Source organism: Neomonachus schauinslandi, chromosome 10 (assembly GCF_002201575.2).
Source record: "Neomonachus schauinslandi chromosome 10, ASM220157v2, whole genome shotgun sequence".
NCBI classification, from domain to species: domain Eukaryota; kingdom Metazoa; phylum Chordata; class Mammalia; order Carnivora; family Phocidae; genus Neomonachus; species Neomonachus schauinslandi.
Genome location: NC_058412.1, coordinates 94,798,271 through 94,820,864, shown reverse-complemented (window position 1 = coordinate 94,820,864; position 22,594 = coordinate 94,798,271). Strand labels below are relative to the sequence as shown.

General features: G+C 42.8%; 1 protein-coding gene across 2 annotated transcripts in view; it reads left to right on the top strand.

The window, feature by feature from the left end:
* The first annotated feature begins 1,568 nt into the window (after window positions 1-1,568).
* The window catches only part of DTD1 (D-aminoacyl-tRNA deacylase 1), a 179,540-nt gene continuing 158,514 nt past the window's right edge, over window positions 1,569-22,594 (top strand). For both annotated transcript variants that reach the window (XM_021700677.2, XM_021700676.1), the window contains exons 1-3: window positions 1,569-1,729; window positions 6,941-7,031; window positions 8,658-8,893. In XM_021700677.2, the coding sequence (XP_021556352.1) occupies window positions 1,687-1,729; window positions 6,941-7,031; window positions 8,658-8,893 (370 nt within the window). In that variant the 5' untranslated portion in view covers window positions 1,569-1,686. The remainder of the gene's footprint in view (window positions 1,730-6,940; window positions 7,032-8,657; window positions 8,894-22,594) is intronic.

Here is a 22,594-nt window from a genome sequence, read left to right as displayed (position 1 = left end):
TCTCTGGTTGGGCCTGACAATTAAGCTGACAAAGAAAATCACAGGAGAAAAGTTCACAGATTTATTTAAGTTTTACAGGACAGGGAAGCCTTCACAAGAAAATGAAAACTCAAAGAAACAGACTTGTATATTCTTATGTTATTTTTTTGTTTAAAGATTTTATTTATTTATTTGACAGAGAGAGACACAGCGAGAGAGGGAACACAAGCAGGGAGAGTGGGAGAGGGAGAAGCAGGCCTCCCACGGAACAGGGAGCCCGATGAGATGCGGGGCTCGAATCCAGGACCTTGGGATCATGACCTGAGCTGAAAACAGACGCTTAACGACTGAGCCACCCAGGCGCCCCTTCTTATGCTATTTTTGATGAAGAGTGGACATCATGGAGGAACGTAATAGGTCAAGGAGTATGAGGTAAGCATAGTAAACCGGGAGAAACTTAGCAAGGCCTCTTTGTTCTTGCCATCCCTTTGTCTTTGCATATCAGGGTGTAGGGAGGGCACCTCTCACACAAGGATTTTTGATTGGTTTCAGGGAAGAAGGATGGAGGGAAGTTCAGAGTGACTTTCCTGATCCTGCTGCTTTTTCAAGCTCTGTTAGTTTACAGTATTCAATATACCAAGGTGCCATATTTTGGGGTACATGTTCTGAATGTCATCACACCACACCCACTAATACTATTAGAGGGCTTTGAGAAAAAGGCACACTGAAAGGGGCTTATTTATTTATTTATTTATTTATTATTTATTTATTTATTTAAAGATTTATTTGAGACAGAGAGCAAGACAGCAAGAGAGAGCCTGAGCAGAGGGGAGGGGAGAGGAGGGGGGAGGCAGAGGGAGAGGGAGTAGCAGACTCCCCACTGAGCAGGGGGCCTGATTTGGGGCTAGATCCCAGGACCTTGAGGTCATGACAGTAGCAGAAGACAGGCACTTAACCGACTGAGCCAGCCAGGCGCTCCTGAAAGGGGCTTATTTTTATCAGTGATAATAATTTGAGTAATACTTGTACAGTCCTTTGCGGCTTTCGAATGATTTTTACACAACCCTGGGTGGGGGGAGCTGCTAAGTATTAGCATTAGAGGAATTAGAATTACAGGCTCATAGATCTCTGCACTGCCATGGCATGGCTAAGTCATATGAATACATACATACCGTAGTTAAATGGCTATTTTAAGCAGCAGATTCTGTTCTGTCTGGTTTCTGAGAAGCCACTGAAGCAGGAAGACAAGGGAAAAGGAATTTGGGAGCATCAGGACAGAGGGGTGGAAGGGTGAAAGGCGGAGCACAGGATTAGGATTCAGGACAAAGCTGGGATTTAGGGATGATTGGCTCCTAGGTTGAGGATGTGAGAAACAGCGGGTGGAGAAACTGCGTAGGGGCGGGGGCCGGGCAGGGGTTTCTGGATCTGGTGGGGGCTGGGCCCACCTGTGGCTGGGGCGAGACCGAGGAAGGGGCGGGACCTATACCAGGTGGGCGTGACCGACGCGGGCGGGGCCGACCTCTGGGTGGGCGTGGCCGACGTGGGCGTGTCACGGCCGACGTGGGCGTGTCACCGCCAACCGGGGCCGACCGGGCGGTTCGGCGCGCTTCCTGGTGTCACCCGCAGAGGGCGCCGGCCGCCGAGCCGCCCGCAGAGTCGCGAGGCCGGAAGGAGCGCGGCGCCGCCCCACTCGCCCCAGCCGCCGCCATGAAAGCCGTGGTGCAGCGCGTCACCCGGGCCAGCGTCACAGGTCAGTCGGGCGGGGCCGGGGCCGGGCCCGGGAGGAGCCACCCCTGACCCCGCGCCCGGCAGTCACTGGCCGCCCCCGCGAGGGTTCCGCCGGGCCGTCCCCAGGGCCGCTACGGCCACTGCGGGCCCTGGCCAGCTCGGCCCCCGCAGCCCGAGGTCCCCGGGTTGGCTCCGGGCGCCGCTGCGGCCGCGGAGCAGTCCACGTGCCCCGCGGGCTCCCGCGCGGCCCTGGCTGCAGGGTTCTGCTTTGGGTTCACGATAAACGCGCCTTATTATCGTCTTTTTTTTTTTTGGCCCCGAGTATCGGGTGGCAGAACCTCCGAGCATCCCCATGGCCCGTTCTTCTGTGGAATGTTGCACAAACAACACGTAGGCAGCATTTCCGGAGCAAGGACCCCGATTCCCCCCTTACAACGTTCTGTTTTAAATTTCCCATTCTTGCCTATTGTCTACATGTCCCAATTTTTATGGAGCTTGACTGCCAATAAAATGCACAGATATGAAGAGTTGTTCATATGGATGAGTTCTGACAGTTGTGCACACCCACGTGACCAGCACCCAGGCTGGATACAGAATGATCCCCGCCCCCAGGACACCTCTCTTTCTCACTTCTCTAACCCTGCAGGGATGGGGTCAGAATCTAAAGAATTCTGGATGAAATATTTCTCTTTGCCACTAGTTTCTTGTGGACCAAGCCACCCAGCCATTAGGCATTGCTGGATCACTGTAGTCTAGGTCAAACATCAGAGATCCAGATGATTAATGTATATAAGGTAGTCGTTTTAGAAAGTCAAACCAAGATAAAAAGATGTTAAAAATGTTTTTAATGACTAATTTTAAGATTGTCTTCTAAGTCTTCTGGTTTTTTTTCTTCAGACTTACAGTATTGTCTCAGTCCAAGTAATTCCAGATATCCTTTTCTTTAACCAGTCTACACCAAGTATGTGTTCTTGTGTCCACAAAAATCTAAATTTAAAAACAAAGCAACAAAATCCCCTAAAGAAACAACGCACCCAGCAAAACCATATATTTAGATCTGAGAGTCTACTTTTGAATGCTACCTAATGATTTCTAAGCTGTTCTGTTAACTGATTTTGGATATGGTCCTGGAGTAATAGGGAACACAATAGCTTTGGGATTTACACAGCTTTTATAACAAAGGTTTTTTGGCCTTTCAGTTAATATTTAAATGAACTAAAACTGGGTAAATACATAGATGAAAAGATTTTTTGCTTTTTTGAGCAAAATCTTGCATTCTGCTCTGTGTGGTCATCATGAACAATGAGTGAACTTTGAGGAATTTAAGTTTTAATTTTCTCTTGCACTCTTCATTCTGCTGATCTGGAATATTGAGAACATGTATTTTGTGAGATTTGCTGAATAGTTTGAGTGATTTTAGTTTACTGTTTAAATTGGTGCTTTTGGGGGCGCCTGGGTGGCTCAGTTGTTAAGCGTCTGCCTTCGGCTCAGGTCATGATCCCAGGGTCCTGGGATTGAGCCCTGCATGGGGCTCCCTGCTTGCAGGAAGCCTGCTTTTCCCTCTCCCACTCCTCCTGCTTGTGTTCCCTCTCTTGCTGTGTCTCTCTCTGTCAGATAATAAATAAAATCTTTAAAATAAATAAATAAAAAGATTTAAATTGGTGCTTTTGGTTAAAAAACAACAGACCTGCATATTAAAAAAGGTAAGGGTATTTAAAAAGAGAGAAGGGTATTAATTGTGGGAAGTTTTAAATAAAATGGAATTCTCTCTCAGTGCTGGAGGGACCTTCAGGTTAGCCAGGCCTTCTGGTTGAACGTAATGGAAAGATTTTCTGATTCCTTTAGAATGTGACTGGCTTCACTGAAACGTGGCTGTACACAAATGGCATTTTATTATGGGGGTCTAAAATGTCACTTCTGATTTTATGGTTGGGACAGAGTACAATATTAAGAGTCATATCTAATTATGTGGCAGACTCACTTAATGAGATTGGTCAAGCACATTTTGATGCCTTAGCATGGTTATTGTGATAATCTAATTTTAAAAGCTTTATTATGGAACATTTCAAACATGTTCCTTTGGTTACACAGGTGGCAAAGTGTGGTAACTCCCATGTCCCATCACTTAGCTTCAGCAGTGAAAATCTGAATAGAATCATAGAATGTTGGGAAGAGGATCTAAAATGGGCTTGAGTGAGTTAATTTGAGAGGTTGTGAATTCTTCTTGAAGAAGAGGTCAGTGGTGATGCCAGTGTACATGGTAAATTGACCAAATATCTCAGGTCTTTTCTAGCCCTGTGATCTGTTGTCTAAATTAGTGACTCTCAAGTTTTTTCCCTTGGAAATCCATTTGTCTATAATAAAAGAACCCTTTGGATCTCCTAGTTCTTCTACTTGTCCCTGGAGGGGGGAAACAAAACTACTCCAAAATAAGAGAGCAAACTATGTTATAGATAGGCTTTGGGGCATAATTTTTTTCTTATTAAGGCAGTAATACATTATAAAAATGTTGAAACTCTTCAAAAAAATTTTTAAAGATTTTACTTATTTATTTGAGAAAGAGGGAGCATGAAATAGTGGCAGAGCTCGGAGAGGGAGAAGTAGGCTCCCCACTGAGCAAGGAGCCCCTCTGGGACCTTGACTGAGTGGCTGAGGAAGAGAGAGAAGCATGAAACTCTTCAGGTAGTGATTTGAATCACTTTGAATAGTGATTCTACTTTTCGGAATCTGTTCTAAGAAGAGAATACTAATTGTAGGAAAAGATTTAGAAGGATGAATAGGCAGAGCAGGGAGGATTCTTAGAGCAGTGGAACTGCTCTGTATGGTACTGTAATGGTGGATACATGTTACTGTATATTTGTCCAAACCTATAGAATGTACAACACCAAGAGTGAACCCTGATGTAAACTATGGACTTTGAGTGATAATAATGTGTCAGTGCAGGTTCATCAGTTGTAACAAATGTACCCCTCTGGTGGGAGATGTTGACAATGGGGAAGCTATGCATGTATGGGGACAGTGAGTATAGTATCTTTTTCTTTTATTTTTAAGAGGGGATGTGGGGCAGAGGGAGAAGGAGAGAGAGAATCTTAAGCAGGCTCCATGCCCAGCGCAGAGCCTGATGTAGGGCTCGATCTCATGACCCTGAGATCATGACCTGAGCCCAAATCTAGAGTCAGACACTTAACTGACTGAGCCACCCAGACACCCTCAATCTCTGTATCTTTGCTCAATTTTGCTGTGAACTTAAAACTGCTCTAAAATGTAAAGTCTAAAGTCTAGTATACAAAGATTTTCCCCACAGTGTTATTTATTGAAGTGAGAATTTTGAAACAAACAATATATCCAGCCCAATGGGATGGTTAGTCGGTCCATTGGATGGACTGCAACTATTCCACTTATGGGATTTAACTATTAAAAGATGTTTAGGAAAAGCTTATAACATGAAAAAATCCTTAGGCAGTGTTAAGAAAAAGATGGGACACAAAAATTTATATACAATATTATTACAGTAGTTGAAAACAAATACAAAGTAAACCCATGGATAGAGAAAATATCAAAAGGAAATCATTGAAATATTAAAGTGCTTATCTTTTGGTGTTCTTTTTTTCTTTCCTATTTCTTATATTTTCCAAATTTTCTATAATGCTTATGCATTAATTTAATGGTGGCTATAACTCAATAACCATTATATTTAAGCTTTTAAAACATACTATGGGGAAAATTCTAAAAAATACATTGATATTATAAGAAAATGATAGTGACTTCTTTAAAGAACAAATAAAGCCGGAAGCTTTTTCTAAAGCAACCCAAACAAGCGAACCACCCCAATTGTTTATTGCTTATTTCAGGATAGATTATTTCTGTTTTCAGCTTCTGAGTCATTGGCTCAAAGGACAGTAAATCACTCATAGTCCATTATAAGCCAAGCAACACAGAAGAAAATACTTCTTAGCATAAAAAGAAGAGAAATTAAGCTTTACTGGTATTTGGGTTGGAATGTGTTGATGCTGATACTCCCCTGGGGTCTGCATGTCAGGTGGTCCCTTGTCAGATAGGTGGAGAAGAGGGGGGTTTCTCATTCTTTCCTTAGCTTGCAGGATATGGCAACACGTTCCAGTCTATGATGCCTTGTCAGGTATATTTACAGATACTATGATCCAGCAGAAGCAAACAGGAACATGGCAGAGTCTACCCTTCTCCGGATTGGAACATTAGGTTAATAGATGGTAAAATAACAAGACATCAGTAATCTAATGAGATTTGGCAAAAAGTTGGCCAAAAATTTTGAAAGATACAAAGATTTAACATTTGAAATATGGATTTAGGTTTACCATCATAATGATGGATCCTGGCCTAAGAACTGTGCCAGCATGAGATACTGCCTCTTGTTAGTAAAGCGTACATTTGAGTATAAATACGTACACAGATGTTTGGAATATATATTAAGAGGTTTGTTGTTTTGTGGATGAGGTGCATGAATGAAAGGGATTTGGAGGTCATTGGTTTAGAATACAAAGTTTAGTACCAAACTGGGAAATAATAGAAGTTTGCTGACTTGAAGCTTAACTTGTATTTATTTAATTATTATTTTTTTAATTTAAAAAGATTTATTTATGCATTTTAGAGAAGGGGGGAGGAGCAGAGGAAGAGGGAGAGCGAGTCTCGAGCTCTGGAGCTCGACGCAGGGTTTGATGCCACGACCCGGAGAACATGACCTGAGCCGAAACCAAAAGTTGGATGTCAACTGACTGCACCACTCAGGCACCTTGAAGCTTACCTTTTAAACTGTGGTTTTTATGTATAATGTATTTATCTTTTCATAGTAAGTAGAAAGATTATTTCTTTATTTTTCTGACATAAATGTCTATTATTTTGTGCTGTCTCTATATTGTGTTACCATATTTGCTGATTCCCAAGAAAAGCAGGTATCTCTTTTCAGAGAATTAATACAGCTAAGCTTGATTCTCTGGAGAGGAAAACTCTGTTCTGTTTTTACAGATGGGCAAATTCTGTCATGGAAAGTTTGAGGTGTCTTACCCAAGGTAACACGGATGAAAATATGGCCCTAAAATTTGGCTTAATGGTTATTCATTTAAGAACTCATTCATTCTAGATAAAAAAGAAGTTATAAGAAGTATGTGTGATGTTTAAACATTACTTTGGTTACTTGAAAGTGCATCATGCCACCTGTTTGGTTCTGAGTCTTTTTTCCTTTTTGTTTCCTTTCTAGTTGGAGGAGAGCAAATAAGTGCTATTGGACGGGGCATCTGTGTGTTGCTGGGTATTTCTCTGGAAGATACACAGAAGGACCTGGAGCACATGTAAGAGGCAGATTTCTGAGTCATTGCTGTTTGAATGGGCTATGTAGTGGTTATATCTCTATCTATCTCTACCTACCTACCTACCTACCTACCTAAGTTATATATATACATACACTGGGAACTTTGATAGTATTTTGTTCCTATGAAGTGAGCCCCTGTTACTTTTATCTGTGTCCCATTGATGTAATATGGTTATCTCCATGTTTCAGGTGAGGAGACCAAGGAAGAGTAGTTTGTTTGTCAGGTGATACCCACTAAGTCAGGAGCAGAGCTGGAACCCAATGGCCTCGGTCCCTATTTGCTCCTTTATCCATGAACCATTCTCTTATTGCAAAACTTAACTTCTTTTCATATGAATGATTTCTCTTTCCAATTTAAGCAGTATGATCTGGGCACCATTTATGCACTTAAAAAATGCTCAGTTGTTCATTGTGTGCATAGGATCTGGAGCTCAGACAGTTAAATTACTTTCCTAAGATCATGAACATGTATGTAGCAAAAAGCCTGACTTCAAGTTAGAATCTAGGCTTGCTGACTTGGAAGCTGGTGCTCTTTTTACTAAGATGGGGGAGTTTGTCATTGCTGTTCCCTGACTGGCTCTCTAAGTACAGGCCACCTCCCCTGTCCCCATGTTTGCCCTCCTCCCACCCCCAGCACCACATGGCACATTTGCTTCAGGTGTATGTGGATCTGTTTATTCTGCCTGTTGGTGCCCATACCTGGTGTAATTCCACCCAAATGTCCCTTTGTATTAGGTTGAAATCAGACTTGGAACTTAATTCCTGCTAAGGAATAAATGTTCCCTGGTTCTCTTCCTTGCCAAAGTGACTGCTCTTTCTTTCTTTCCTTTTTTTTTTTTTTTTAAAGATTTTATTTATTTATTTGACAGAGAGAGATGCAGTGAGAGAGGGAACCACAAGCAGGGGGAGTGGGAGAGGGAGAAGCAGGCTTCCTGCCAAGCAGGGAGCCCGATGCGGGGCTCGATGTGGGGCTCGATCCCAGGACCCTGGGATCATGACCTGAGCTGAAGGCAGATGCTTAATGACTGAACCACCCAGGTGCCCCAAAGTGGCCGCTCTTTGTCATCCACATTTATCAGAAAGGGCCTCCTGGGGCTCAAGAGGCATGTGACACAGTTGTCAGGGAGGCTTTCGCCAGCCTTTTTGTATATTTGCAGTAACCTTGAGTTTTCTTCATGGTGTTTGCCCAGTGGTTCATTTTGAGTAGCTCCAAGAAAGGATGTAAAAAGGGGGTATCGTTTATTCCAGTGTAAAGATTGAATTCTTCTATAAAAAAATTAGAATTGGACCCATGTCTTGACATATCCACTAACTTGAAAGAGCAGGTAGTGAGTGGTTGTTCTTAGCTCCGGTTCCCGTGGGTAGCTGCTGGAGGGACTGACCAAAAAAAAAAAAGGAATCCCAAAACAGCCCTGTGACTATCTCACATAACTTGCCCAGGGCCCAAATAACTTGCTCCTTTTGTCCTTATATATATGTAATATATATAATATTATGTCAATATTATGTCCTTATTTGACAGGATGTTGGTGACATTTTGGAGGTATGGAGTGTGTTGGGGGGCTTATGATTCTTTAGGTAGCTCTCACCACTGTTTTCCTCTTAGGGTCAGAAAGATTTTAAACCTGCGCGTGTTTGAGGATGAGAGCGGGAAACACTGGTCGAAGAGTGTGATGGACAAACAGTACGAGGTGCTGTGCATCAGCCAGTTCACCCTCCAGTGCGTCCTCAAGGGCAACAAGCCTGACTTCCACCTGGCAATGCCCACGGAGCAGGCAGAGAGCTTCTACAACAGCTTCCTGGAGCAGCTGCGGAAGACATACAGGCCGGAGCTCATCAAAGGTAGGCAGGAGGGTGAGCCCGCCCAAGAGGAGAGTCTTTGGGACACTTCCAGAAGGCGGAAAAGAGAATCTGCAATTACAGCATCTCCTTTTCCAGGAAGTTTGTTGTTTGTGCTTATCACTTCTTTAAAACAACGTAGTGGCTGCTTCTCTGCCGTGGTAAGATTCCTCTGAAGGCCCCTGATACTGTTTACCCTTCTTCATTCTTCTGTTCACCTGTGAAATGTTTAGCAACCCAGACGTGTGTTTGATACAGTGGTGTTTCATTTTGCTTGCTTATCATGTCCGACAGAGAAAACAATGCAAGCCACAAATGTGAGCCACATGTCCTTTTCAATTTCTAGTAGCCATATTAAAAAAAAGTAAAAAGAAACAAGTGAAATTAATTTTAAAAGTATATTTTATTTAACCCAAATATATCCAAAATAGTATGATTTCACCTCACCATCAGTATAAAAAGTTGATTGAGATAATTTTCATTCTTTTTTGGTGCTAAAGTCTTCTAAATTTTGGTGTGTAGTTCATACATATAGCCCATCTCAATTTGGACCAGGCACACTTCAAATACCCAATACCCTGTGTGCTTAATGGTTGTCATATTGGACAGTGAAGGCATAGGTCTTTGCCTAACTGCTTATTGGCGGGAATGCCAACCTAGTTTGACTGAGGTTTAGTCTAGAAAATGCCTTGGAATAGTGGTCCTGGTTTATGGGAGATTAATGAATCTGAAATTATGAGTCTGTTTAAGGGGACATTCATTTATATTGTTTTCATGTTTCTGGGGGGGGCAGATTGCATTTAAAACCATCATGTTTTGCCTTTTTCTTTAAAGCTATTAGAATGTTTAGCCTCCTTTGGTAATACATCTCACTGTGAGGCTGTTCTTAGTAGAATGTCTCAGTATCTGGCTGCAATTTCTTTTGCTGCCATCATACTCTTTTGTAGACCTCTAAGACTTGTTAATAGTTAACTCTGTAGTATCTCCTATACTTTGACTTTCTCTGGAAGAAACAATGCTTGATCCCTTATTTATTGGACCTATTTTCAACCTGAAGGGTTAGAAATTACTGCCTGATTTTGAAGCTCTGTAGCAAAGCCCCACATTGAGGATTGTCAGCTCATCAGATTCACTTATGTTTAGAAGAGTGATATTCTTATCCCTCTTCAGCATTTCTTTCCTCTTACCCGTGTGAAGTGTCCGTTTGCCATGATTAGGATACCCCTGCCTTAAATCGAATCCCACTCTCTACTTGGGTCCTGATAGAGTAGAATGTATTTGCCTCTTCTGGAAATAATCCAAGTTTAGAGCTCCATTCATAATTCTGGTCATAGACGTCTCCGGTATTTTTTCCCACCCTGTGTCCACTGGGATCCTTCAGCATGGCTTTGCTGCAAACGTGTTTCTTCCCAAAATTAGTAATTAAGTCAGGTCATCTGAATAATAATTTCTGTTTGCTGAGCTGAGGATTAAATGCTGTCATCATTGTCTTCTGTGCTTGATATTTGTAGAATCATCCCATTTCTGAGTAATCTCAGACGTATTTTAGAATGTACTGAAGCCTTGTATAAAAGCGTAAATGAAGGCACTTTAAATAGGAGAACACTAGTGGTTGTTAAGGAATGCTCAAATGAAAACAAAACAGCTTTCATCTGAGTCCTTGAAGAGGAGTGTTTTGTGTATTATTAGGTGTTTTGTGTTCCTTTTACTTTTTGAAATGATATGTATTTTATCCAGATAATTCTCTGAAGTGCCTGAAGCAATGTACTATAAACACTATAATTTTATAAGGGGCCACAATTTAAGTATGTGGGGATATGATACATCTGATCGTTTTGATAAAAATTGACGTGATTTATGCAGAGAGTTTTAATCAAAATTTATTTCCAATTCCTTCGGACTTTCAGAAACACTTCAGTGAAACAACAGTGCCTGTCTTGCTTTCAGCTTTTTATCTCTTTTATGGTCTTTGGTAGAACAGGATGCAGAGAGCATGTTTTACACGCTTGCTGTGTTTTGCTTAATTTTGAGTTTTTGGTTTCCAGCTCCAGTATGAAAAGCCCTCTGAGAGCTGAAAGGATGATGGAACACAAACCAACTGCTAATAAATACATTTTCTTTATTTTAGGATTCTCGGGGCTCCTTTGACAATTTTAAGACTTAAATAAAGTAGTTTAATTTCCTTTTTGAAAAAAAATTTAATTTATTTTTCTAGTTTTATAATACAATTGACATGTAACACCCTATTAGCTTTAGTTGTACAACATGATGATTTGATATCTGGGTATATTGTGAAATGATCACCAGTGTTATGTTCCGTTAGTTCATCACCTCATGTAGTTACAGTTTTACTTTTCTTGTGATGAGAACTTTTAAGATCTACTCTCCTAGCAACTTTCAAATATGTGATACAATATTGTTAACTTTGTTCACTTCGGCATACCTTATATCCCAGAGTTTATTTATCTTACAACTGGAGGTTTGAACCTTTTGGCCACTTTCACCCATTTCACCCACCTTCCACCTCCTGCCTCTGGCAACCACCAGTCTGTGCTCTGAATCTATGAGATGGGTTTTTTAGATTCTACATGTATGTGAGATTGTATAGTATTTGTCATTCTCTGACTGAAAGCCCTTAAGGTCCATCCACGTTCTTGCAAATGGCAGGATTTCCTCCTCCTCCTCCCCCTCCTCCCCCCCTTACCCCCCTTACCCCTCCCCTCCCTTTCCTCCTCCTCCCTCCCTCTCCTTCTTCTTCTTCCTGAATAGTATTCTCTTGTGTCTATATACCATCTCTTCTTTATGTATGCATCTATCAGTGGACACTTAGGTTGCTTCCATGTCTTGGCTGTTGACTTAATTAGATTTAGTGTTTATTTTCACTCCTTTGCTCTTTAATGACTAGAACTTTATTTTAAATTTACATTTAGTTTATTTCTCTTAACTTGTTGTTAAGGATTGAATAGCAGGAAGGTTGTCCCCTTTATTTCCTGTTCTGTTCCCTACCCGCCCCACCTTTCAGGCTTTTCCTCACTAGCTGCAGCTCTTCCCCTTAGGCCCCGCCCACCTCAACTGTCTTCATTGAAATAGAGCTTATTGCTTTATGACTGAAGCATGTGGAGGTATGATGAGTTCAGGTTCAGCTTGGGCTAGGTGCCCTCTGTCATCACCGCTGTGACTGTTCTCTGGGATTCTCTGAGCCCTGCTTCCCCCCCCCCCCCCCGTGCATGTCAGCCTTGTCCTCAGGCATGCCTTCTGCAGGATGGTCATGATGGTTGCAGTCTTCACAGTTCACCATCCCAAGAAGGAGAGCAAGTCTTTGTTTCTGCATTTCGAGGGGAAGTCCTGAAGGTCACGTTGATTGGGCCAGCTTAGGTCACATGGCCACCCTTGAACCAATATGGGATGGACTGCGTGACTCAGTTTAGGTCATGTGTTTCGTAGAATACGGAGTTGACCTCCTGGGGGCCACCTGGAGCCACAGTGGAAGTCTGGGGCTGTTGGAAAGCAGGATAGGAGAAATGCCTTCTGGAAGGGCTACCTGAAAGTGCCACTTGTGTGTCCTTGACTTGTTTTGTTGGTGGCTCCTGGGAGGTAGGATTAATAGAAGGGGTGTGGTCAAGGGGAGTAGGCGGTCCTAGCAGAACTGCCTTTCTGGCAGTGGGGATGGAGAGGGGTCTGTCATAGATGTGTATGCAGTTAATGAGGGTACCCCCTTTTCTGGGTACCTGGGAGGGAGGAGCAAGTAGCGTAATTCCCCCAAATGGCTCTTTGAGGCCTGTTCTGCCCCAGTTGGTCTTGAGTTGGTACTTGAAACCAAGCTGACCCACCACACCCACAGGACCAGAATTCTCAGCACCCTTGACCTGTTTGGGTGTAGTTTGTTTGGAACTCTCAGGCTTTGCTTCTGCCATGGCACCCCTCCCCACTCTGGTCCAGTTCAGCTGGCCCCCTGACCCTTTGGCTTTGTGGGAGCATCTCCTCTCCTCAAGAACTTGCCTACCTTGCCTTATGCTCCTATTCACTATTGCTGCATAGCATACTACCCCAAAATGCAGTGGCTTAAAAATAACCCTTCTGTCTTCCTCACAGTTTTGTGGGTCAGGAATCTAAGAGGGGCTTAGCTGGGTGCTTGTCTCTGATCCATATGGTGTTGGCTGGGGCTGGAGGATCTACTTCTAAGATGGCCCGTGTGCATCTTGCTTCCCCCCTCTTTCCCACCTCATCTTATTCTCCAGGGTCTCTCCCCATCATTTGGGCTTCTCGCAGCCTGGTGGACTGTTGGGTAGCTTGATTTCTAACATTGTGGCTGGCTTCTCCCACAGTGAGCACTCCAAGACCAGGTGTTTCAAGAGACAGGAAATGAGAGTGCCAGCCCCTGAGGCCAGGCCTGGAAAGGGGTACAGCATCACTTCTGCCATATGCTATTGGACAAAGCAGTCTCACAGCCCACCCAGCTTCCAGGGGAGGGATGGAGACCCACCTTGCAATGGAAGGGATGTCAGAATTTGTGGCCATCTTTAATACTGCATGGCTTATAACTCTGGTGATTTCAAAGGGTTTTTCCTGTTCTCTGGCTCTTCCTCTGATAATTGATTTAGGGGGGAAAAACCCAGTGCATACATTCATCAGCTTTTGCCCTCTGCTGCAGAATGAGCCAGAGGTTAAGGGTGCTTTATTGGACACCCAGAGTGACTGAGTGGGCCCAGGAAACTGGGTCCAGATGTGGCCCTCGGCAGCCCATTGGGAATCTCCATCCTTCAGAAAGAGCACTGAAAGTAGTGTTCAGTGGGAGGCATTACATGCTCTCAAAGTTGAGTATTAAACATGCATTGCTTCTATAGTTAGGAAAAAAAATAAATGTTATACCAAAACGGAATAGTTGAAAGAGAGCTCTCTGCTCTCAAGCTTCTTGTTCCAACACTGAGCCATTTGTAATGGGCCCAGGGAAGCAATCACCTGTTGGCTTTGTTGAGCAAATCAGAAGCTGCCATGGTATTAGAAAGAGCTACCTGTGTATTCTCTGTGGGGTCTGATCTCTTGTGGGCGGCAAAGAGCTAGACCAGCGTGGAAAGACATCTCAGGAGAGTAGCAGCTTTCTGAGTGCCTCAGCTCTGTTCACTCCGTGATACGGCCATTAGGTCAGTGGCTCCTTCAGGTTCGTTCACAAAGAGAAGGCACCAGGAGGAGGAAGCCCACATCTAGTGTTTGCTTTGTGGTTAGTGTGTAATTTTTATGGATTTGTTTAATTTCCTACTCTTTTTACTACAATAAAGCATGTTAGCAATCTGAGTGAGCTTTCAGTGGAAGCCTTTTATATGCTTCGGCAAGGACTCGGATGCCAGAGGCATTATTGTTAATGTAAATTTAGGAAATCACAATGTGAGATCACATCTTCATTTTTTTTTTTAAAGATTTTATTTATTTATTTGACAGAGACACAGCGAGAGAGGGAACACAAGCAGGGGGAGTGGGAGAGAGAGAAGCAGGCTTCCCGCAGAGCAGGGAGCCCGATGCAGGGCTCGATCCCAGGACCCTGGGATCATGACCTGAGCCGAAGGCAGACGCTTAATGACTGAGCCATCCGGGCGCCCCTCATCTTCACTGTTAATAAATGGCAAGGCTGGTGGACTGTGGTACAGGCCGATCGCTCTCGTGAAGTCTCATGCAGATGTGTGACTGATGTTGGCCAAATTAGTTTTCTTTTAAATTTTATTTATTTATTTGACAGAGAGAGAGAGTGAGAGAGGGAACGGAAGCACGGAGGAGCTGGAGAGGGAGAAGAAGCAGGCTCCCAGCTGAGCTGGAGCCCGATGCGGGGGTGGGGGTGGGGCTCAGTCGATCCTAGAACGCTGGGATCATGATCTGAGCTAAAGGCAGACAATTAACGACTGAGCCACCCAGGCGCACCAAATTTTCTGTCACTCCTTCCTTTTCATTCATTCTCTTCAGTGATTTGCTTACCAGCTTCCTTTATTTATTTCTGCCTCTTTTAGGTCTTAGACGTACACTATGTCATCTCTGTGACTAGTTTACTAACTCCCCTTTGCCCCAATGGCAAACTATATCTATATCTATTTTTGTTTTTGTTTTTGTTTCTTTTAAAAGATTTTATTTTTAAAGATTTATTTATTTATTTATTTATTTGAGAGAGAGAGAATGAGAGACAGAGAGCACAAGAGGGAAGAGGGCAGAGGGAGAAGCAGACCCCCTGCCAAGCAGGGAGCCTGATGCGGGACTCGATCCCGGGACTCCAGGATCATGACCTGAGCCGAAGGCAGTCGCTTAACCAACTGAGCCACCCAGGCGCCCAAAAGATTTTATTTTTAAGTAATCTCTGCACCTAACGTGGGGCTCGAACCTACATCTCCAAAATCAAGAGTCGCATGCCCCACCGGCTGAGCCAGCCAGCCTCCCCAATCCATTTTTGTTTTTAGATCCTAGCTTTTCATGATTCCTTGATTTGCTTAGTTGATTTTCCAAGGTGAACAACAGCCTACTTTTTACCAGTTCTCCTTTCCCCACCTGTCTGGAGCCACATTATAAACAGTGTCATAGATGTGGTGGTGGTTCAGTATCCTGCGGTAATGGCAGAGCACTTACCTTATGCATCACACTGCAGGTGCTCAGTTATTTTGTGTGATGAGTGCCCCTGGGCCCAGGGAGATGAGGACAGGCTTATTTTGGTGGCTCTACTGTTCCATCCGTTTGCTTCCTCCTTGGGCTCCTTCTTCCTCCCCCCCCCTCCCCCCGTCTTTATTCTCCTTCACCCCTTTTATCTCATTTCCTGAGTCCCTCCATACTTCCGGTCATGAATTGTGGGGTCAGCCTCTTTTTCTTGCCCAGTAGAGTCTGTTATTGCAGCTCAGTTTGAAGACTTAAAGGCCATTTTTAAAAAAGAAGATGTAGGCATAGGTGTAAAGAAACTCACTATCGTCGTAATCTGAGGACATGAAGTAACCCAGGATGAAAGGAAGAGTCTGAATCTCTCAGCAGAAGTAGGACAAATTTAAAACCATATTGTTTTGGGGTCCACAAATTCAGAAATGTTGATAAATTAGTTGGCTCTCTATATTTTCTTCAAACAAAGGGTGTATTAAATGATAGCATACATGGTATCGTGTCTCAATTGCTTTTTCTTTCTTTGCTGTGCCCTGAGGGGATCCTCCAGTTTACTAATTTTTTCTTTGACCATGTCCAGTCTGGAGTTTATTTATTTATTTATTTATTTATTATTTATTTATTTTTTTATAAGGAAAGTTCTCTCTCTCTTTTTAAAGATTTTATTTATTTATTTGACAGAGACAGAGATAGCGAGAGCAGGAACACAAGCAGCGGGAGTGGCAGAGGGAGAGCAGGCTTCCCGCCGAGGAGGGAGTCCGATGTGGGACTCGATCCCAGGACTCTGGGATCATGACCTGAGCCGAAGGCAGATGCTTAACGACTGAGCCACCCAGGCGCCCTAGTCTGGAGTTTAGCCTGTCATTTGAGTTTTAAGTCAGTCACTTATTTTTTATTCTCAGTATTTATTCTTTCTAAAATTAACTTCTTTTTTATTGTGGTAAAATACATGTAACATAAAATAAACCACTTTAAAGTGTAGAGTTTAGTGATCAAGTTGTGTAACCATCACCACTGTCTAGTTTAAAAACATTTTCATTATCCCAAAAAGAAACCCTATGCGCATTAAGCAGCCACTTCCCATTCTCCCCCACCCCTAGCCCTGGCAACCAGGAATCTGCTTTTGGTCTCTATGGATTTGCCTCATCTGGATATTTCATATAAATGGAACCATACAATCATTATGCAGCCTTTTGTGTCTGGCTTCTTTGACTTAGCATAATGTATTCAAGGTTCATCTTTTGAACATGCATTGTGCATACATACATACATTGTAGTATATTATCAGTACTTCATTCCATTATATGAAGAATATTCCACTGCATGAATATATCACATTTTGTTTATCCATACATTCACTGATGGACACTTGGCTTGTTCCCAGCCTTTTAGCTATTGTGAATAGGGCTGCTATACACATGTGTGGACAAGTTTTTGTTTGAGCACCTGTTTTCAGTTCTTTTGGTTATATACTCAGGAGTGGAATTGCTGGATCATATGATAATTCTGTTTAACTTATTGAGGCACCGCCAAATTCTTTTCCACAGTGACTTTTTACATTCCCACCAGTGAGGGTTCTGATTTATCTGCATCCTTGCCAATACTTGTTATTTCCTTTTTTATTTTTATTTATTTTTTGATTATAGCCATCCTGGTGGGTGTGAAGTGGTACAGTATGATGGTTTTGATTTGCATTTTTCTAATGGCTAATGATATTGAGCATCTTTTCATGTGCTTGTTGGCCATTTGTATATCTTCTTTGGAGAACTAGCTATTCAAATTCTTCATTCATATTATTTTATTTTATTTTTATTTTTAATTTTTTAAAAAAGATTTTATTTATTTGTCAAAGAGACAGAGAGAGAGTGCACAAGCAGGGGGAGCTGCAGGCAGAAGGAGAAGCAGGCTCCCCGCTGAGCAAAGAGCCCAATGCGGGACTCAGATCCCAGGACCCTGGGGTCATGACCTGAGCCAAAGGCAGACACTTAACCGACTGAGCCACCAAAGCGTCCCATCATCACTCATTTTAAAATTGAATTGTTTGAGGTACGCCTGGGTGGCTCAGTCGGTTAAGCACCCAGCTGTTGATCTCAGCTCAGGTCTTGATCTCAGGGTTGTGAGTTCAAGCCTCGAATTGGGGCTCACAATGAAAATTGAATTGTTTGTCTTTTTTTTTTTTTTTTTTACTGAATTGTAAGTAATTTATAAATTCCAGATACCAGACCCTTATTAGTAATATGATTTGCAAATATTTTCTCCCATTCTGTGGGTTGGCCTTTCACTTTCTTGATGGTGTCCTTTGATGCACAAAAGTTTAAAAATTCTTTCTCTTTTCTTTCTTTCTTTCTTTCTTTTTTTTTTTTGGCTCAGTGTGGGGCTTGAAATCATGACCTGGAGATCAAGAGTCTCATCTCCACTAACTGAGCCGCCAGGCACCCCTAACATATTTTTTTTTTATTGAAGTGTAGTTGACATACAATATTATATTAGTTTCAGGTGTGCAACATAGTGATTTGACATTTATATACATTACAAATGCTCACCTTGGTAAGTGTTGTTACCATCTGTCAGCGTACAAGTAATAACAATATTATACACTGTAGTCCCTGTGCTTTACTTTATATCCCTGTGACTTATTCATTTTATAACTGACAGTTTGTACCTCTTAATCCCCTTCACCTATCTCACCCATCCCCCACCCCTAACAGTTTTTAATTTTGATGAAGTCCAGTTTTATTTTTTTTTCTTTTGTGTTTTTTTGGTTTTATATCTAAGAAACCATTACCAAAGTCCATTGTCGTGAAGGTTAACCTTATAGTTTCTTCTCAAGAGTTTTATAGTTTTAATCCATACGGGTAGGTCTTTGATCCATTTTGAGTTAATTTTTGTGTATGGTGTGAGGTAAGGATCTAACTTCATTCTTTTGCATGTGAATATCCAGCCTTTCCATCATCATTTGTTGAAAAGACTATTCTTCCCCATTGAATGGTCTCTGTACTCTTGTTGACTATATATGTATGGGTTTATTTATGAGCCTTCAGTTCTGTTTCATCGTTATGTATGCCTGTTCTTATGCCAGTACTTACACTGTTTTGATTACTATAGCTTTGTGTAGTAGGTTTTGAAATTGAAAATTGTAAGTCTTCCAATTTTGTTGTAATTGATTTTTGAATAGGTAATATGATCAGATAGTTCATACATCAAAATGATATGAAAAGGTCTGCCTTGGGAAGCCATGCTCTCACTCATGTGTCACCCACTCTGTTTCTCTTACTCTCTGTAGGCAAGCACTTTTAATTTTTTCTATCTTTCTAGTGTTTCTTCATGCACATGTGAGCAAATATGAATATATGTATCTTTTTATACAAAGGTAGCATCTTTAACAAATTATTATTATTATTATTTTTAAAGATTTTATTTATTTATTTGACAGAGAGAGACACAGCGAGAGAGGGAACACAAGCAGAGGGAGTGGGAGAGGGAGAAGCAGGCCTCCTGCCGAGCAGGAGCCCGATTCGGGGCTTGATCCCAGGACTCTGGGATCACGACCTGAGCTGGAGGTAGATGCCCACCCAGGTGCCCCTTTAACAAATTATTTTAAAAAGGATTTCATAGTGTGTTCTAGAGATTCTTTCCTTATTAGTTCATAGAGAACTTCCCCACACCTTTCGTAACAGCTGTGCAGTGTTCTGTAGTGGGAACAGAGCCTAGCTTATTTAATCTATTTTAAATCTCATTTAATCTGTATTGTTGGACTCTTGGGTTGTTTCTGATTTTTGGCTCTTGAAAACAACAGAACAATGGTGATGTAATGAATAAATTTGTACATAGGCCATTTCATGTTCAGGCAGGCATACCTGGGGATAAATTCTCAGAAGTGGGATTGCTAGATAGTGCTCGATGGTCCTCTGTAGGCGTTGACCTTTTTTCAGTGTGTGAGACATGTTCTTCACCGTTTTGTTAACAGAGTGTATTTGATCTAGAATGTTGTCTTTCTTACAGGTGAAAATGGCATCTCCTTTTAGTTTTAATTTGCAGGATATGGTTGAACATTTTTCAGATCTTTGTGTGATTTATATTTCCTTTCCTGTGAACTGTTCATGTGCTTTGATCAGGTTCTTTATTTCTGTGAGCTTTTAATATGTGCTGTGAGTTGCAGATATTTTTCATCCATTTTGTCATTTGTCCTTTGTCCTTGCTTTAAGGGTTGTTTGCTGGATAGACCTTTCTTTTTTTTTAATTTAATTTATTTATTTTAAAAGATTTTATTTATTTGAGAGAGAGAAAGAGCGAGAGAGAGCATGAGCAGGGGGAAGGGGAAGGGGGAAAGGGACAAGCAGACTCCCTGCTGAGCAGGGAACCCAATGTGGGGCTTGATCCCAGGACCCTGAGATCATCCTGAGCTGCAGGCAGACATTTAACCGGCTGGACCACCCAGGCGCCTGCCTGCCTGCCTCCCTCCCTCCTACCCTCCCTTCTAAAAATTTTATTTATTTATTTTAGAGAGAGAGAGAGCATGAGCAGGGGCGGGGGGGTGGGTGGGCAGGGAGAGAGAGAGAATCCCAAGCAGATTCCATGTGGAGCTCAGAGCCATGACCCTGAGATCATGAACTGAACTGGAACTAAGAGTTGGATGCTCAACCAACGGAGTCACCCAGGTGCCCCTGTGTTTTTTTATTTTTTTAAGTAGGCTCCATGCCTAGCGTGGAGCCCAACATGGGGCTTGAACTCACGACCCTAAGATCAAGACCTGAGCTGAGATCAAGAGTCAGATGCTTAACCAACTGAGCCACTCAGGTGCCCCAAGGACAGACATTTTTGATATTAATTTTTTGAAATGTCTGCTGGATTTTGAATCATAGTTTCTTAGGATTTTTATGACATTTCCTACTCCAAAGTTACAAAGACATCTGGCTATTTTCCCCCCTAGTGCTTTTATGCTTTCATTTTTTATTTTGAAATCCTAGATCCATTTGGAGTTTATCTTGTATACAATGTAAAACATAGATCCAAAGTTTATCTTTCTCAGGTGGTTATGAAATGGTTTCCCAAAGCAGTTATTTAAAAAACCATCTTTACCTCCACTAATCTGAGATTCTGACTTTATCCCATATGAATTCTTATATGTGTTTATGAACTGTTAAGTTTTGTTTCTAGTCTGTGGTTTTTTTTTTTTTTTTTTTGGTCTACTTATATGATGAAGAAACACTTTCAGTTATTGAAGATTTTGGTATGCTTTCATATTGGGTAAGGTGAGTCTCACCCACATTGCTCTTTGGGGTTTTCCTGCCTATTCTTAATTGTTTTTCTGTATGAATTTTTAAATCAGCTTGTCTAGCTCTAGAAAATAATCTGTGTTATGTTTATTTGGATCACACTCATTGTATAAATTCATGAATCCTGTGGTGCATGATGATAATCACCCTCTAGCATATTCCCTTACCTCCTTTGACTGTTTTGTGGCCATGGGGGCTCCCCGCTCAGGGGAGGGTCAGAGTTTGCAGGCTTAGTCCTTCCAGTCTACCTTTGAGCCTCTCCGAGGCTACTTCTGCCATATGTCTTTTCTTCCTAGAGACTCTGAACAACCCTGCTGTGAAGCCCCTCCAAGGCCATTCTCTTCCAAAAGTGAAGACTTATTCCCTAGCCTGTGTCCCAAACCATGTCCAGTCACATCACCCAACCCAGCACACCAGAGGTTCTACAGTGAGGCTAAGTGATGATATTAATACACTCCTTTAATATAATACATAGGAAACTCATAATAAAATGCCAACAACATGGGCGCCCGGGTGGCTCAGTTGGTTAAGCGACTGCCTTCGGCTCAGGTCATGATCCTGGAGTCCCGGGATCCAGCCCCGTACTGGGCTCGGCGGGGAGCCTACTTCTCCCTCTGACCCTCCCCCCTCTCATGTGCACTCTCTCTCTCTCTCAAATAAATAAATAAATAAAATCTTAAAAAAAAAAATGCCAACAACATGGAGATGCACTGAACTTGAATGTAAACCTTCTTCCATTATTATAGTCCCAGGGAAAACTTTTAGGTCAAGCTTAAATTCTGTATCATATTCAGGTATAAAGGAATTAAAGTCTAAAATCAAACCCCATGGTCTGATGAGCTCAGAATCTGTTCTTCCTGGTTTCTTACTTCGCTGCTCTCGATGGAAGGGTGTCCTTGCCTGGTGGGGTCCAGGCTCTTTCAGCACATCTGCGCCAGCACTGCACAAGGCTCCATGTAGGTCCTCTGGGGCCTCAAACACTGCATGTCCCTTCCCAGGCTCCCTGGTGCCTAAATGAGGAGACCAGGGAGCCTTCCATGCAGTTATCCCGAGCAGAATGATGCCATGCCCGGGACCCCAGCAAAGACCAGAGATGTCCAAGCAAAGCCTCATGGCCAGAGAAAACCTTGCCTTCAGCCTCCCTGTTAGGCGAGGAGGGCTATGCCAGTTGCCTTGAATCTGACTTCAGAACTTCAGCTCAGATGAGAATTTAACCCAGAGAGAGGTTAATTTTGGGCTATTTCCCCTGGCAGCTCCTGTTTCCAGCTCTTTGGTTTGGAATTGGGGTGGCCCCTTGGTGGCAGGTGCCCTCACCTGGGAGTAGGCACTTTCATTTCCATCCTGGGCCACAGGGCCTGTTCACCAGTTCCTCTGGCCATGGAGTCCCAGGCCTGAGACATCTGCTGCCTGGAGGAGGTGTTTCTTTTGAGTGGATTGAACAACGGCAGAGATAAGCAGAGACTCCTGATAAGGGAGACTTGAGCCTGGGGAGAAGCCACGAGATTCCAGGAATTGCCTTTCCAGTTCCCTCCATGGCCCTGGATGTGGAATGGAACCTGCCAGTGTTTCTAATGCTGTTGACTGAGGTCTAATGTGGCTGACAGGGCCTGTTATGTGACCCTTTTCCTGCAACTGAATCCTTTCCCCAGCCAAGTCATTTAGGAAATGCTGTTACTGGAGCTGCTGGTCTTTGCTGATAGCTCCCAGAGCCCTGGCCTCTGCTTCATAGGCTCCCTTGAGCCAGATCAGCCCCCTGGGGAATCCATGCCCTACTGGTGGTGCCCTGAATCAGCTGAGCCCTCTGGGG